The sequence below is a fragment of the Myotis yumanensis genome, unplaced genomic scaffold (genome assembly GCF_028538775.1).
Source record: "Myotis yumanensis isolate MYYU_CA2020_CCGP unplaced genomic scaffold, mMyoYum1.0.hap1 SCAF_6, whole genome shotgun sequence".
Lineage (NCBI taxonomy): Eukaryota > Metazoa > Chordata > Mammalia > Chiroptera > Vespertilionidae > Myotis > Myotis yumanensis.
The window spans coordinates 61,604,865-61,623,792 of NW_027223757.1; the positions used below are offsets into that span (position 1 = coordinate 61,604,865).

The 18,928-nt window shown below is 37.7% G+C and overlaps 1 protein-coding gene and 1 non-coding gene across 3 annotated transcripts in view; both read right to left on the reverse strand.

Moving 5' to 3' along the window:
• The window catches only part of SENP6 (SUMO specific peptidase 6), a 104,328-nt gene that overhangs the window by 38,032 nt on the left and 47,368 nt on the right, over window positions 1-18,928 (reverse strand). For both annotated transcript variants that reach the window (XM_070418218.1, XM_070418219.1), the window contains 4 exons: window positions 11,091-11,161; window positions 9,565-9,707; window positions 6,486-6,777; window positions 904-1,133 (listed from right to left, as the gene is read on the reverse strand). In XM_070418218.1, the coding sequence (XP_070274319.1) occupies window positions 904-1,133; window positions 6,486-6,777; window positions 9,565-9,707; window positions 11,091-11,161 (736 nt within the window). The remainder of the gene's footprint in view (window positions 1-903; window positions 1,134-6,485; window positions 6,778-9,564; window positions 9,708-11,090; window positions 11,162-18,928) is intronic.
• On the reverse strand, window positions 15,745-15,847 carry LOC139013335 (U6 spliceosomal RNA). The gene has a single exon (XR_011471989.1). It is a non-coding gene; the product is annotated as a U6 spliceosomal RNA (small nuclear RNA).

Below are 18,928 nucleotides of genomic sequence, written 5' to 3' on the forward strand. Positions count from 1 at the left end.
GTCTAGGGAATGAATTATTTGGTCATTCCATACACATTTAAAATTTTTCAATAGATATTTTTTACACTGCTTCCCCCAAAGATCCTAACACCTTTCTTTTCCATCAGCAAATTACAAAAGTACTCTTTTCCTCAGATTCTTGCCAGAAGTTTGTATTAACTGATTTTGTATTCATTTTGAAAGTTTGTCTAAAATAGGATTATTAAGTGGGGCTTAAAATGCCATTTGAAAGATTATTTGGAAGAACAATCCATTAAATCGCATGTTAAAGTGTAATCTATTCAGCAAGAAGAAATTAGTGTTACAGCAACATGTAAGTATAAATAAATATATTTTATACTTGTATAATTTGGGAACAGAGAGAAGTCATTTTTAACTTACTAATTTGTACTTTTCATGTGGTAGCTTATTATCTGAATTTTCTTTGTCTATTCCTTTTTTTTCACTTTCTTTTTTTCTTCAATCTTTAAGAGTTCTTAGTCTATTACAGATATTAACGTAATATATGTCATCTGCATTACAAATATTGCTCTGAGTCTATTTGCCATAATTTTTATCTTTCCCATCTGAACATTTTGAAAATTTTATAAGCGTAGAACAATAATGTAGTTGAATACAACCAAGTTAAAAATGATTTCTCCCTGTTCCCAAATTATACAAAACTTGTTAATACTTACTTGCTGTTGTAACATCTCTTCTTGCTGAATTGTTTACACTTTAACCTGTGATTTAAAGGGTTGTTCTTCCAAATAATCTTCCAAGTGGCCTTTTAAGCCCCACTTAATGAATAATTCATCTTTTTCCCCTATTAACACTGCCAAATTACCCTCCGAACAAATAAATACATCCATCCCAAAGGTGAGACATAATCTGGATATAAATATCAATAAATGTAAAAAGTACCTGATCTTTCATTCTTGCTTTTCTTGGCAACGGAACTGTATTTAATTCTGAATCTGCTGGAATGCTTCTTAGTTCATGCTCTACTCTACCGGTATTTTCACTTAGTGCTGCTTCTACTTTTCCAGTGGATGGTGCTGGGGAAGAACATGCTGAGTCAGCAGGTTGAGGAGATATGCTCTCTCTTCTGTTAGTCCTGTCATTGTCATCATCATCATCACTGGACAAAATGACTATAAAAAATGTTAAATACTTCATGTATTTCATTTCTGGCAGTTAAAAATATAAATATATTACCAAAATGGGGAATATACCAAATCTGCTTTGGATCTCCTCCAGATCTGAGATTAATAAAAACAAATGAAGATATAATCCACTCTATCTGGTGAAAAGTTAAATTTATAAAACACTTAAAAATAAAGCATAGGAACTGACATCTTTTTTTAAATAACATACAAGTATGAAATTAATTCTATAGCCCATCATCATCACCCACAAAGAAACATACACCTATGTTTAAATTTTTAATCAGTAGGTCCATTTCAAAGTTCCCAAAAGCTAAAGTATAAAGATAATCTGCATACAAATTGTTCACAAATAGCATGAATTTTAAATATGTGTGAAACTTTATGTGACCACATAATTTTATCTCATACAGGAAATCACTAATTGGTCCTTGGAAGAACTTGGACCAGTGCCTAATGCTCAATTAATCTTGATGAATAAATGAGCATGGGCAAGAAAAGACATTATGAAGGTAATTTACTCTTATACCTTGTACTTATTATTAAATTAGAGGTTTGGTGCATGGATTCATGCACTAGTGGGGTATGTGGAGATTGGGCCTAAACCAGCATTTCTAAGCTGCCTACCGCTCCTGCTCATTCTGGCCCTGCTGCTCCTGCTCGGTAGGCTCGCTGCCACTCTGCAGCGCTCTCTGTGAATCCTACGTCTGGTGCCTGCTGGTCAGCTGAGCGGCGGTCCCAATGTGGGAGCACACATAGCGACCAGTCAACTGGTCATATGGTAGTTCAGTTGCTTACGCATATCTATCTATCTATCTATCTATCTATCTATCTATCTATCTACCTACCTACCTACCTACCTACCTACCTACCTATCTTATCAAAACCAAACCTATATCATAATTCCTCAAAGTCACTCACACTGCACTTGTGTCAAATCCTAACTCCTTACTCTGGTTTATAAATGTACATAATCTGGCCCTTGACTACTTCTCTGACTTTCTTATACTATTCCACTTTTCTTCCTTTATTCTCCAGACCAACTAGCCATTTATTCTGTTCCTCAAATACCCACAAGCTTGTTCCTGTCAGTATTTGATGCACTTTTGGCATCAAGTATTAAAAATCACTTTTTGCTCAACCACACAATCTAAAGTAAGTACATGAGCACTTGCTTATTTACAACAACTATACTCCAAAAGTCTAAAAAAGTGCCAGGCACAGAAAAAGCATACAAAGATCACCTGTTGAAAAATGCATAGACTTCTATATATTATTTACTTCATCTCCTTAAGCCTAGGTTGCCTCATTTGATTGTGAAAACTAAATTAAACAAATTAGCATATAAATCTTTACCACAAAGCAGGGAATATAAGCATGTGATGATATCTTTTATTATTAATATTAAACGCTCTTAAAATATAACACTTTGTTTTTCACATACTTACATGGAAAGTACTTAGTTTTTCTTTTTTTTGGCACAAGGGAACAAATTTATATTTTATGAAATTAATTCATGGTTGTGGTTAAACTCTAAAAAGTAAACTGTTTAATAAACCTAAGAACCACATGAATGTATTTCCTTATGTTATCAGACTACATGATTGAAGAAGACAAAATATTTTGGATTTTTTCACACATCAACTTAGCCTTATTAATTTCCAGTTCCCCTCATCTTGAAAACTTCCTCAGAATGTCATTTCCTATTTAAAGTTTGGCTTTGTAATACATAGTAACTGCCTAATAAGTGCGAGTTTTCTTCATATCTTACCATTATTAAACATATTAACATTAGAAAAGATTCAAATGATATTAAAAGTATTTAATATTACACTGGCATAACACTAAAATGTATCATAAAATAATCAAATATCAACATTATCATAATATCATAATATAGGCTGCATAGCCATCATACAGTATCTTTTTAAAAATATATTCTTGAGAGAGAAGCTAATGTACTGGTACAGATTAAGTTTTTTAGTATTCCCCTCATTAGTCAATGGGAGCTCTTTCATTTTAGCTCTTGTGTCCTTTGACGTGTCTATAGTAGTTTCTGACAGCTTCCATATATCACTAGATGATCTAGGTTTATTAATACATTCGTGTCCCAGATCTTGAGTAGGCAATTTCTCTGAGGAGCTCTGGTGGGAAATGATATTCAAAAATGCAAATATGGGAACTAGTGTTGTTTGTTTCTACATGAGAGTTGCTTACTATTTCTAGGCATTCTCTGTGGGTAAAGCTAGGAAATAGTTATTTCCTTATTTAAGAAAAAATATGCAGTAAGTTCACTTTATCTCTGATTCAAATTTGAAGTTACAAGATATTGATTTCTTTGATTTTACTATTATATTCCTTTTCCTCTAACACTGAAAATCTTGTTTTCTGGAGACAATCATACAATGAATGGCTTATTTGCTTTATCAAGTGTTTAAAAATCCCAATACCAATATTAGTAACAATATTTGTGACTGCGTTTAGGATTTCCTTATAGTTTTGTTTGACCTTAAAATATCTCACATTAGGATGCACAACCACAATATTATTTTTAATTTAAATTCATCTGAAATAATTCTTCTGTGTGTTCAAGCGACCAATAGATATATAATGACATTCATTTATTTCATTTTGGTTTTGATTTTAAATATTTGCAATTTAATTTTCTTTTATAATTATGTGAAATGTTTACATGGCTCCAAAGTCAAATCTATAAAACAAGTACATATGTAGACATCTAGCATCTATCCCTGATTCCCAGACTGCTTCCTCCCCTTCCAACCACTTTTAAATTCAATTTCTGATATACCTTTTCATTAAAAACAAACAAACAAAACACCTAGATTCATTCTCCCATCCTTCCTAAATAAAGGGTAGCATACTATATATTGATACTCACTTTGCCTTATTCATTTGGTTAATCACTTTGAAATCACTTATAAAATACTAAGTCATTTCTCCCCTCTTACAACGAGGTATGCTATAGTTTTTTCAACCAGTCTGAATGTTTCCATTCTTTTGCTATTTATTATATAACAGGACTATATTCCATATACACACACACTCATGCTCATGTGTCTGAAGTAAGAAAAAAAAGATTTAGGGGAGAAACAAAAGTGGTAAAGAAACTAATTTTCACTGAGTCCTTTCTATCTATCAAATATTTTATTTGGCTATCCTAAGTACTTTATGTGTCATTTTATTTAGTAGTAGAGGCCCAGTGCACGAATTTGTGCATGGGTGGGGTCCCACAGCCTGGCCGGCTATTGGAGCCAATTGGGGTTGTCTCCTGCCCCGATTGAGGCTCGGGGCCATCAGGACTGGCTGGCCAGGGTGAGGGGCCATGAGAGGTTGGTGGGGCCAATTGGGGCTGCTTGGCTGTGGGAGGCTGGCTGTGGGAGCATATGCCCCTGGTGGTCAGTGCGCATCACAGTGTCCAGTGGACTGATCGTTAGGTCGCTTAGGGTTTTATATGTATAGATTAACAAGGCAATGTATCCATTTACAGGTCAGAGAGATTAAATTAACCAGGCTGAAGTTAGAAAGCTAGGAATACCTGGATTTGACCTAGAACTCTGGCCAAGTTCTGAGCTTTTATTACGTGTGTGTGTGTGTGTGCGCGCGCGCGCACATATGTATACACACACACACACACACACACACACACACACACACACACATATCCTATATAATAAAAGCCTAATATGCTAAGTGTCTGGTCATCTGTTCAACCAAAGTGTAATATGTTAATGATATGCTAAGTGGCTCAACCGCTTGCTATGATGTGTACTGACCACCAGGAGGCAAACACTACGACCAGTAGGTTAGCTTGCTGTTGGAGTCCAGCCGATCGGGACTGAGCGAGATGGGCCGGACACACCCTGGAGCCCTCCCGTGACCCCTCCTCAGCTGGCCAAGCTTCCGTGTCCCTCCCCACCCCGATTGTGCACTGGTGGGGTCCCTTGGCCTGGCATGCGCCCTCTCACAATCCGAGACCCCTTGGGGGATGTCGGAGAGCTGTTTTCAGCCTGATCCCGCTTAACTCAGGAGCTGCCCCCTGGTGGTCAGTGCGCTCCCACAGGGGGAGTGCTACTCAGCCAGAAGCCGGGATAATAGCTGGCGAGTGCAGCAGCAGTGGCAGGAGCCTCTCCTGACACCTCCACAGCAGTTGGACATCCCCGGAGGGCTCCTGGGCTGTGAGAGGGTACAGGCTGGGCTGAGGGACCCCCAGCTAAAGTGCACAAATTTTGTGCACAGGGTCTCTAGACTACACTAATAAAAGAGAAACATGCAAATTGGTGTCACTCCACTACACCCACCAGTCAATCAGGATGAGTATGCAAATTAACCCAACAAAGATGGCTGTTAATTTGCATATGCAGGCACGGAGCAAAGACTGAAGACGACTGAAGACTAAAGACAACTGAAGACTGAAGACAACTGAAGACCGAAGACTGAAGAGGCTTGGATTCTCCGCTGTAGCCGGAGCAGAGAAGCCAAGCCTCACTGTGGCCGGAGTAGAGAAGCCAAGCCTTGCTGCGGCCGCAGCGGAGAAGCCAGGCACAAATGAGCTTGCTGCTTGGCTTCTCTGCTGTGGCCAGACCAAAGGCCTGGGTCCCAGGTGCCAGAGGAAAACTGGTGCCAGCAGCCAGGGGAAATAAGGCCTATTGCGCGAATCTTCATTCAACGGGCCTCTAGTATATATATAAAAGCTTAAGTGACCAGCCAGTAGCTATGACATGCACTGACCACCAGGGGGCAAATGCTCAATGCAGGAGCTGCACCCTGGTGGTCAGTGTGCTCCCCCAGCGGGCGTGCCACTCAGCTGACCAATGGATCCCAGACGCTGGGTATACGGCTGTTGAGCACAGCTGCAGTGGCACAAGCCTCTCCTGCGGACACTCCCCCTATATACCCAAGCGGCAGTGGCAAGCATAGCGGGGCCAGGATGAGCGGGAGCAGCATGGTGACCAGCCCGGGGTCTTCCATGGCTGCCTGTTGCTTCGTGCACTACTTCATACTGTGCGGGATCGATGCTGACAGCAGACTAGAGCCCAACAAAGCTGGCACATAAGGCCAGGCTGCGGTGGCGTGGAGGTCCACTGATACCCGCAGGCCAGGCCAAGGGACCCCACCAGTGCACAAATCCGTGCACCGGGACTCTAGTTTATGATGTATAGGTTCAGAAGAGTTATTATTTGCTAACTATGAGTACAATTTTAATCGTCTACCCAAAAAATATTACATAACTGACACAAAACTATACTTCTCAAATATACTCATGTTCACTTTACAATGTTGGACTGACATAAGCAATACCAAAGGGAGTAAAACACTTACTTGGATCATTTAGGCCTGACAGGCTTATTTTCCTTTCTTTTAGATTTGTGGTCTTGGCTCCTTTTGCCCTAGGTAAAACGACTTTCCCATTAGTCTGTAAATAATTCTGTCTATCACAGTTTACAATAATATCAATTGGAACCTTTCCCACACTGTTGCCATAAAACTTGTTGGGTGTTAATGCTGTGTTTTGTGACTTCTGTCCTCCAGAATTCTGATGATTTGATGTTCTCAGTAATGGACCAGTTGATTCATTCAAAGTTATAGCTTGTCTGCAACTTCTGGGCAAATCCTTAGGAAAAAGAATATCACAAACTTTGACATTTGGTCTGAATTTCTTTTTCTTGACACATGTTGGACAATATTCATACTGTTCAGAAAACTTAGGTTCCAAAAAAATAAAAGACTTTGGCATTTTATTTCAAAATCATGGAACAAATATATACAATATTTCAAAATTAACTCTCACTTCCCATGATCATCACCATGGCTACCACAAAAATCTGAATATGTCATATTAGTTAGAATTTAGCAGCAGAATGCTGAAGGAATTTTTGATCCCTTCATGCCAGCATACAAGGCATAAATAATCTTAACATGTTAAGTTCCATGTCAGTCACCGGTGACTGACACTATACTTTCTGTCTGGATCGGTCAGTCACTGGTGCTGCCAGCATATCAGTGAAATTGGATATTGCAGGCTAAATGGAAAGAAAGACAAAACAGGCTTGTTGCTTAATGTGTTTAGGGGATCAATATCTAGTTTCACAATTTCTACATATAACCTTTCCAAAAATCTGACATGACTATGCTATGTCAAGGAATCTCCTACCACAACTGCTCTTCTCTTCAAAATAAGAATGCTAGCCCAGCCGGTGTAGCTCAGTGGTTAAGCATCGACCCATGAACCAGGTGGTCACGGTTCAATTCCCACTCAGGGCACATGCCTAGGTTGCGGGTTTGATCCATAGTAGAGGGTATGCAGGAAATCAATAAAAACATTAAAAAAAAAAAAGAATGCTAAACCTGTCTTCCATTTAAAATATCACAAATGGTATATTTCTTGGGGTATAAAAACTATTAAATCAAACCGAAGGACAACTTTAAATGTTGAAAAAAAAATAAGTTTAAGTACTGTTTAACAAAAATTTGCAAGACAATTGATTTCTAAGTCAGTGCTACAAAAATATTTTAACGAAGGCTTAATCTATGTTACAATTGTGATATCATTAAAAATGTTTTCTGACAGAGTATCATGTGATTTGGGGCATATAAATTAGAAGTTCAAGGTATTGAGTGATATTACTATAATATAATTCTTTCCATAGTCATGTACTTGTTTTTCTGAAACTTATTTATGTACTTATTACCTCAGCATTTACGTCTGTAAGAAGGAAACAGGAATAGATGTTGAATCAAGTCTCAGTATATAACATATATTTATCCACGGAGACATGAAGTAATTGAGAAAAAGTCAATGGCTCTAATTAAAAGATGCATTTCTAATAACTTTACGCCAAATAATTACTTATCAAATTTTGTAACAACATATAATTTAGATTAATAATTATTTTTTGTGTATTATATGTATTTATACTGTACTAAAGGCCCAGTGCATGAGGTGCAGTCCCTAGACCTGGCCGGCGATCAAAGCACGAGCATCTGTCTTAGAAGGGCAGGCCTCTGCTGACCTCTGGACCCTGGGCAGCACCTGGGCTCCTGGGCCCCCACCTGTATGCGTCACAGCTCCAGAGTCTCCACACAGAGATGCAGTGAGCATGGTTGGATGCTGCAGACCAGGGTGCAGTGTGGTCCTCCCAGAAGCCAAGCTGGCAGCGTGCTCTCTCCCGGCCGGCCTCACAGACCAGCTCCTGCGTGAACCCACCAGGAGCCCAACTGGCCCCTGCAGTCCCAGTGGCTTCAGCCCAGCTCACCCAGAAGAGGCTGCATGGGTGCGGGGCGAGCTCCTGGCGGGTGCCCAGCAACTGAGTGCCCACTGCCAGCGCCATGTTGCCAACACTTGTCATGTTCTGCACTCCTGATCGAACGATCACCAAAGGGGACAATTTGCATATTAGGCTTTTATTATATAGGATTGTTATTTTAAATTTAAATATAACTGATATACAATATTGTATTAGTTTCAGGTGTACAATATAGTGATTTGACACTGAGATACTTACAATGTGATCATGACACTAATTCTAGTAGTAATCTGTCAACATGCAAACTTATCACAATATTATCAACTACATTCCCCTTTACTTTTTTCACCCATCCCTCCTTACCCCTACACTCTGGCAACTATCCATTTGATCTTTTTTTGTAAGAGAAATACTCAGTATAAAAGAAAAATATTTTAATTCTTTGAGCCTCATACCAAAGGAAATTAAGTGAACAAATATTTGTTGTGACAATGAAATGATAGAATGAGATGGTCATTATCAAGATATATTATACTTGGATGCTACCAGATCCATATATGAGAAGGGAGATCTAACCACTCTAAAAACATTACTCCTGCCTGGCCAGTGTGGTTCAGTGGTTAAGCATCTACCTATGAACCAGGAGGTTCCATTCCTGGTCAGGGCACAATACCAGGTTGTGGGCTCAGTTCCCAGTACGGGGCATGCTGGAGGCAGCCCATCAATTATTCTCTCTCATCATTGATATTTCCAGGTCTCTCTCTCTTTCCCTTCTCAGAAATCAATAAAAATACATTTTAAAAAGTTCTGATTGAAGCTCATGCTGGGTATAGCTCAGCTGGTTAGAACATTGTCCAATACACCAAGGCTGTGGGTTTGATCTCTGGTAAGTGCATATCCAAGAAGCAATCAATGAAACCATAAATAAGTAGAACAAATCTCTCTCTCCCTTCTTTACTCTTTCTCAAATCAATTTTTTAAAAATTCTAGTTGAGAGCAGTTATTTGGAGTATGTTGCAGGATGGCACTGATGTAACTTTTCTGTGTCTCTTCTAGTAGTATGAGAAAAGTTCACCTACAATTCAATAAATACTAAAAATAGTATTAATAAAAATACCATCTCATTAACAACAAAGAATAATTTCTCTACCCACCTCTAAATCAGATAAAGATTTTTTTGAGGCAGGAGACACAGGAGTAGTAGATTGATATGTACTGTGACGTTTCTGTGATACTTTCCTTTTGATTTCTGACTCCAAGTATGATTCAGATTCTTCTGTCTTCTTCATTATATGATCTAAAGGAAGGAGACAAAAACAAAAGTACTAAAATGAAATTTTATAAATTCCTCATGATCCTTGTTATGAAAAAATACTAACTTATGTTATCAAATTGTTTTAGTTAAAATAATGTTTCAACATAATAAAGAATAATCAGAACTTTAAGTCAGACAATCCTATATAATAAAAGCCTAATATATTAAGAGTCTGGTCGACTGGTCAGTCGTTCAATCAAAGCATAACATGCTAAAGATATGCTAAGGCCACTCAACTGCTTGCTATGATGTGCACTGACCACCAGGGGACAGACACTCTGACAGATAGGTTAGCTTGCTGCCGTGGTCCAGCTGATCGGGACTGAGAGAGATGGGCGCCAGACATGCCCTGGAGCCCTCCCTCGGCCCCTCCACGGCTGGCCAACCTCCTGCATCTCTCCTCGGCCCGGACCATGCACCGGTGGGGACCCTTGGCCTGGCCTGCACTCTCTCGCAATCCAGGACAACTCGGAGAATGTTGGAGAGCCGATTTCGGCCAGATCCCACAGGCATATCTATATAATAAAAGCCTAAGTGACCATTATGGCAGAATGACCGGTCACTATGATGCATACTGACCACCAGAAAGCAGACACTCAACGCAGGGGTACAGCTCAGCCAGGGTTCACGTGGCAGCACTAAGAAGCAGCGAGCCGAGTGGTAAGGAGCAGGGAGCAGGTGGACAGTTAAGAAACAAGGGGTCCTGGACTGTGAGAGCGCAGGCCAGGCTGAGGGACACCCCCTCCCGTGCACAAATTTCGTGCACCAGGCCTCTAGTTACATGACAAAATATTACAAAATTATAGGCCTGGTGCACAGAATTTGTGCATGGGCAGGGTCCCTAGGCCTGGCCAGTGATCAGGGCCAATCTGTGGGGTGACCGGCGGGGTGATCGAGGTCCCCGCTCACACTCGCCTTGGCTGGCCTGGCACTGCCTACTCACCAGCCCCACCCCCCACTGGGGCCTGGAGGGCAGCTCCTGTGTTAAGCATCTGCCCCCTGTTGGTCAATACGCACCATAGCAATCAGTCGTTCTGCCAGTTTTTACGCCTTTTGGTCAATTTGCATACTATGGTTTTATATAGTTAAAAAAAAATACAATTTTGATGCTATAACCCAAAAGAATTTGAGTCTTGAATTTAACCAAAAATAATAAAGATTTCAAATTGTAATCACCTGAATGTGCAACCAATTCTTGGTGATTTCATTCAAAATTAAGTAAATTCTCAAGTCAGTTATAAAAAATGTTTTTTTACATATTTATAACTGGGAATATTTTATAGCCAAAGTCATATCTTTACTTCTACCTTTCAGACAACTACTCAAAACATTTTACAGATGTAACAGGTAAAACTGCACACTTACCAACACCTTGGGGCCAACTTAACCTTACAGGATTATTTTCAAATTTTTGGACATGAGGTGGATATTCTTTCCTATAAAAGGGAATATACATAGTTTGATTCTAACAAAAAACATATTTTTCAAAATGAAAAAAATGAGGAAATACTTATACTTTAAAAGCATAGCTACTTTGCCATATAAAACTGATACTACAATATAACAAAACTGTATCCCAAAAATATACTAATAATATAAGATCCCTAAAGTCAGTGACTTTTTGTTTATCAAACCCCATAGCAGGCATTCAAATTACTGTTCTTTCAAAGTAGTTCCCCAAATGCATAAATTAGAATTTTTCTTTTGGCATTTCCTTCTTAATCTATACTAATAATAGTGGAATATGCAAATTGTCTGGGACGCTGTCACAGTAACAGTAACAACCAAACAGCAGGCTGGCAGGCTGCATGGGGTGACAAGGCCGGCAGGGGGGTTAGTGAGGGGGACCAAACGACTGAACAGCAGGCTGTGTGGGGTGACCAGGCCAGTGGGGAGGGTGGGCAGTTAGGGGTGACCAGGCCAACAGAGGGGGGCAGTTGAGGGTGACCAGGCTGGTAGGGGGAGGAAAGTTGGGGGTGACCCAGTCCAGCTGGGGGGCATTTGGGGTGACAAGGCTGGCAAGGGGAGGGCAGTTAGGGGCGATCAGGCCGGCAGGCAGAGGTGGTAAGGGGTGATCGGGCTGGCACACAGAGGCAGTTAGGGATGATCAGGCAGACAGGCAGGTGAGCAGTTAAGAGCCAGTGGTCCCGGATTGTGAGAGGGATGTCTGACTGCCGGGTTAGGCCCAAACAGGCAGTCAGACATCCCCCAAGGGGTTCCAGATTGGAGAGGGTGCAGACTGGACTGAGGGACCCCAGGCTTCGATTTCGTGCACCAGGCTTCTAGTCAGTTAATAAAACCACATTACATGCCCTAGCCAGCTTGACTCAGTGGATAGTGTCAGCTTGCAGACCAAAGGGTCTTGGGTTCGATTCCAGTCAAGGGCATGTACCTTGATTGCAGGCTCCTCCCTGGCCCAGGCTCTAGTCAGGCGCATACAGGAGGCAACCAATCAATGTGTTTCTCTCACATCAATATTTGTCTCTTTCCCTCTCTCTAAAAATCAATGAAAAAAATATCCTCGGGTAAGGATTCAAAAAAATAAATAACACATTACAAAAAAACTCAAAATACTCCATTGTCACTTGTTTTAATTATAAATAAAAGAATACATGGCAAATAAGATATTGGCTGAGGAGAATCCCAAAATAAGTACAAAAAGTGTTATATACAAAACTAGCAATCATACAAGTATTTTAGTCTTGTAATATAACTACATTATGGGAATATAATTAATACTTTTTAAAACATATTTAAAATATATTACATTTGTATATAAATATATACAAATACATAAAAATAAATACAATTGATTTTCAGGATTCTGAAAATAATCCTTAGTAAATAAGGGTCCTAAAATACAAAGCAAAAAATCTATAGCTAATTATGGGATAAATAAAGCGTTAAAGATTTGCAAAATGCAATTGACTAGAGAGCTATAATTGCTACTTTGATATCATAAAGAAAAGCTTCTAAAATTATTTCTATTTTATTTAATCAGGATATTAAAGCGGTTATTCTATTATTTGTAAATCCATTCACACTAGTGAACAATACCAAATTAGACAAAACCCTAAAGAAAGTTTCCTGTAAAGATTTAATACTGTATTGTAAAAGTCAAACTACCTATATTGAAAACAAAATATGAAAATGACATAAGGAAGAAAATAATAAGAGTAATGGTAGTAGTATATTTGTAACAGCAGTTAGCAAATAGTGATTACCATGTGCCAGGTACTGTTCTAAGTGCTTTCCATCTATTAAATGTTTTAATCCTCACAATAATCTTATAAAACATATAATATTATTAGCACTTTATAAGTGAGGAACGGAAGCACAGTGAGGTTAATTAAGTTGCCCATCCACGGTCACACAACTATTAAATAGCAATGCCAGAATCTGAATACTGCTAAATTGCATTAATATTAATGAGTAATGATTGTTTCATTATTGAGCAGCATTTGGTACAAGTGGGCAATTTCCACCCTGTCAACTTAAAAAAAAATATATATATATATATATATATATAAAATTTTAGAGAGGAATGGAGGAGATAGAACATCAATAAGAATCCTTGATTGGCTGCCTTCTTGCACATCCTCTACAGGAGATCGAGCCTGTAATCTGCACATGGGCCTTGACCAGGAATCAAACCAGCGACTTCTTGGTGCATGGGATACTTAACCACTGAGCCACACTGGCTGGGCAAAAATACCAATTTTAAATTGCAACAGAAACAATGATTTTAAAAGCAAAGTATGATGATATTCCAAACACTATTAGTACATATTATTTAAAACTGTGGACACTCTGTATAATATATATTTTTTTAAACAGTGAACAGATATTCTTTTTTTTTTTTTTTTTTCCTCACCCGAAGATATTTTTTTCACTAGATGGAAGGGAAGGAGGAGGGGAGAGAGAAACATTGATGTGAGACACACTGATTGGTTACCTCCTGCAGCCTCCGTACTGGGGCTGGGAAACCTGCAACCAGGGTATGTGCCATTGGACCAGGAATCTAAACCCAAGACCCTTCAGTCTGTGGGCCAACATTCTAACCACTGAGCAAAAAAGGTCAGGGCAACAGATCTTCTTATATGCTAAGGATTCTCAACAACTTAAGTTTGAGCAGCCAAAAAATCTGAAAATATAGATATTCTGGGAAATGTTATAAGCACAGGTTTATTCAGTAGTGACTGAGACAACAAATGTGTATAGATTGATGAAATCATAGCTGATTGATGAAAACGCTGCATTAATATACTGTGCTCTTTGCAATTTGATCAAGTGCCCTGAGCTCTGCATAGCTAATGAGGAACACACTGAATATCTTATTTAATATCCATACTTTATTATGTATTGTAATTTAATGTTAATAAACTATTATGCCTGGCCTATGTGGCTCAGTGTTTGAGCATCAACCCATGAACCAAGAGGTCACAGGTTCTATTCCCAGTCAGGGCATGTGCCCAAGTTTTGGGCTCGATCCTCAGTAGCGGGGCATTTCAGACATTACGGCCACTCTATATCCAATATTTGCTATGTTTCCATATATGAACAGGGCAAATTAAGTTGTTTTAAAAATTATAATGAATAACTTACAGAAATAAAAGCATGCCTTAGATTTAAATGTACAAATTTCAGGATAAAGCATTAACTTGAAAAAAGAATGAAACTTTCTAGCCACAAACTATCTGTGTTCTTTAAAACGATTTGCTAGGTGAAAAAAAGATCAAATTTTATGTTAATTTCTTAGTTTAAGGGTTCCATCACTCTACAGATACTAAAATTTCAAACTCCAAACTGATCTGAAACTCAAGTCTAGGACTGAATTTCTCAGTGGATATTTCTTTTTTACCTCAAGCCAAGCAGAAGCAGAGAAGCTTCCCTGTCATGCCATATAAGGTAGGAGATTTGGGGAGCTTCTGAGGATTTGTGTTTTGTGTAGAAGTTTTAGAGAAAACCTTACCTCATGGATGCAGCATTTTACAAGCGACATAAAATGAATTGAAAGAGCTTTTGTTTGCAAAATTGTTTACATTAATATCAGAATGCCTGTTCATTAAAGGTTAGACAGGCCTCAGCAATACAAGTTTTAAAAATTAAACAATTTTAGAATAACTTCAGATTTGCAGAAAAGTTTAAAAGACAATTCACAATTCTCTCATATCCATTACTGTCTTTCTCCTAATGTTAATGCCGTCATTACCATCATACATGTCAAAAAAAGAAACCAATACAGGCACACTAGTATTAACTCCAGATTTTATTCAGTTTCATCAGCTATTTCACTAATATGTTTTTCATTCCAGAATCCAATCCAGGATACACTGCATTTAGTCTGTGTCCTTAGTCTCCTCTTTGTTTCCCAGTCTTATATTGTTTCTCATCACCCTGACACTGGAAAAGAAGTGATCAATTATTTTGTAGAATGCACCTCAACCTGGGTCTTCCTGATTGTTTTTCTTGTGATTAGACTGAGGCTGTGAGTTTGGGTAACAGTATCACAGACGTGAAGTGCCCTTCTCATCACCTATCAGGCGGTACATGATATCAATGTGATTTTTTATCACTGTTGATGCTAACCTTGATCATTTGGCAAAAGTGGACTGTTTGCCAGGTTTCTCCACTCTGAAGTTACTATTTTTCCCTTTCCATGCTCTATATGGAAGCAAGTCAGTCAGTCTAGCCCATCAAAGGATTAGGATAGTTAAGGTCCACCTTCTGAAGAGGGGAGGGTTATCTACACTTACTTCTTGGAATTTAGTAATAAACAGCTGTCCACTTCTCCAATTCGTTTTATTGCAGTTTGTAAAATCTTAGGGTAGTTCAATAATAAATGTATTCAATTATTTATACCACTCAAAAATATTTTTTATACTTTAGCTTATAATCCAATTGTTTCAGTTTCTGCCTTTGGGAGTTTTCCAGTTGGCTCCTGTGTTGTTTTAATGTAAACTCATTCCTTTGTGCTATTTTTTTAATTCTGATAAAATATAAATAACATAAAATTTACAGAAATATGGAATGCTTAACTATCTGCATGTCATCCATGTAGAGGGGCCATTGAAATCTTTGTATTGTTCTAATTTTAGTATATATGCTGTTGAAACAAGTACCCTTTTGTTTTTCTTTTGAATACTTGCTTAGTTTCTGACACTTAAGATGCTCCAATCATTCTGTGTTTTTCTTAACCCATCGCTACAATCAGCCATTTCTCCACATTCCTTTTGTTAGAGTGGTATTAGAAACCATGATCTGGTGCTTTTTTTTGAAGCTTAGTGTTAATGATAACTCATTTTTATCAACCTTTTCATTGCTCTGATTTCAAAAGATATAAATTTCTATGAAATAAATCAATTTATTCATTTTTCATTTAAAATCCCTTATTCCAAACTCACTTTAAACTTATAGTCTAATTTTCAAAAACATGTATTAAAATCTCTAAGTTGTACTCTAACCGAAAACTTCCTGCATATTTTATTTCAAATGTTATATGACATTTAGTTATTATACTCTTAAAGACTGTCCATTATAAAATGTGCTTCTTTACCCTAATACCATTTCATTGTTATTAAAATTCTACTCCTGCTCTCTTCTTGTTTGCATAATTGTGACTTTAAAACCACTTTACTTACAAATTATTATTTTATGTCTCATTCTTGTAACAACATAAAATAGCTGGATTTAACCCCATCAGTTTGTCTTTTTATTAAATTTATTCAATTTGGTCATAATTATTATAATAGACTTCACGGTTTCCTTTCATTTTATTAGTTGTTAATTTTTATATTTCTATTTGCTTAACAATGTTTGAAGTAGCAATGAAGATAATTTTATGGCTGGGGGTCACCACAACATGAGGAACTGCATTAAAGAGTCGCGGCATTAGGAAGGTTGAGAAACCACTGCAATAGAACTTTTCTTGTTTTGAGGCAAACCATTCAGAGACCCAATTTTCCACTTATTTGAATGTTTTGAAGTGCTGTTCAGAAAGTGCATGTGCCATCGATCGGAACAAGTGGTAATTTGCAAGGTGACTCTTATAATTACAAGAAAGACAGTATCATCTGAATATAATTTTATTCTCAAATACCATGAGACTGCAATTTATAATGCTATTACATATTGGTATCGCCTTTCTGCGAAACATTTCAGCAGTACTTATCAAGAGCATTAAAAACATTTGTAATCTAGCCCCAAGGATCCTTTCCCAGAGCTGTATCTTACTAGATGCATTTAGAGATTTATATACAAAGCTGTTCATCAATGTGTCATATATAACAGTAAAAAGCAACCAGAAATGGGCTAAAGGGTAAATAGATTATTTATCTACAGGACAAACTATTATGAAATCATTAAAAATCATTTTTAGAAGCCAACTTAATGGTAGGGAAAAAATGGTAGGGCATATTGTTAGGTGAAAATTCAGAATACACAGTTATATTTTATTATTATGTGTTATGTATGTTAAAAGGTCATTAGGGAAAATGATTAGAAAGAAATGCATCATGATTCTAATAATAATTGTTTTAAAAATTATAAAATCTCTAATTATAATGCTTGCTTTTTCAAACACACCCCTTAAGTAAGCATTTCTAGTATTTCATATATATTCTTACTGTGGTTTTCAACTTTAGACCTTATTGTTATTTTAAAATTCACTACCATGTTTAAATTTGAAAATCACCATATGTTTCAATTTAATAATGGGTTAACGATTCTTTTTATCTACGGAGGGGGAAAAAACAAAACCAAAAGAGTTCTAATAGATTAAATATTCTAAATTCCTGGTACTGCAACAGCCACAGTATTCACAACCCATTTGTCTATGAGTCAGAAAGAAATTTGAGTCACCCAAGTTGTCAAAGTCACCCACAGCAAAGAAGCTGGCAGCAAATTTTTGGTTTGTAAGCTCTTAATCTTGTTATTTATTTATTATTTATTCCAGCTTGGTTTTACACGTAAAACACACCTCATTGTGCCCAGTATACAGTACAAATGAAAAAACTGGGGAAAACATTACCTTCTACAACTACCTAACTTTTTGTTTATTCAATAAACCATTCTCTTTAATAAATAAAAAATTTAGTTCAGAGATTTATAGTTCCTCATGTGTTAAGGGACATTGCTCCTCAAAGATCAGAAAAAAATGTGGCTCAGCGTTCACAAGTGGGGGAAAGGCTTATGTGAAAAAATTTACACAGTAAAATCTACTGATGCAAAAGTTCTTCTGTTAATCTCTGACAAAGCTAAATGCAAAATAATTTTAGATAAGGCCCCAAAGGATTAATGGGCAAAATTCAACTTAACAGTAACTAAGCGACTGAATTAAATCACTCAGGTGTTTTCCCTACAAGTATTTTAAAAACAGTTGCTGCTGCATATCTAGTCCCTGGCATTAATCTTAATATAAAAGACTGAAAGAATTTCAGTAGCTATTACTATTACAGCAATTTCAAATTTTACAGTGTATAAGTTTTAAATAATTATCTGATTTGTTTCTCACAATCTCCTTTAAAATTGGGTATAAATTACCAAACCCATTTTAGAGTAAGTTATATACCTATTGATAATGCAGGTTACTTAATTCTACATCTGACTCCTATTCAGTATTATTCCAACAAGAATGTGAGCTGTAAGCCTGGTCAGTGTGGCTCAGTGGCTGAGCATCGATCTATGAACCAGGAGGTCACTGTTCAAATCCAGTTAGGGCACATTCCTGGGTTACGGGCTTGATCCCCAGTAGGGGGGCTTGATCCCCAGTAGGGGGCATGCAGGAGGCAGATCAATAATTCTCTCTCATCATTGATGTTTCTATCCTTCCCTCTCCCTTTCTCTCTCTGAAATCAATAAAAATATTTTTTTAAAAAAGAAGGATATAAGCTTAAGAGGCTAGTAGGAATTTTGGTCTGCTCCCAGAAGAGTGCCTAGCACATAGCTATGGAAATATATGCTAACTTTCCTCTACAGAAATATGTCTAAGAAGCCAAAACAGTGGGAAGAAAAATTAATATAAACCCTCCAAGGCTATTGTGAATAAGAGAATAATCTAATCTCATAGGTGAAGGGGGTGGGGGTGGGGGGAGCAGGAAGAGATTAATCAAAGAATTTATATGCATATATGCATATCCCATGGACTTAGACAACAGTGCCAGGAAAGCCAGGGGCTGAATGGAGGGGGCAATAAAAGGGGGGGG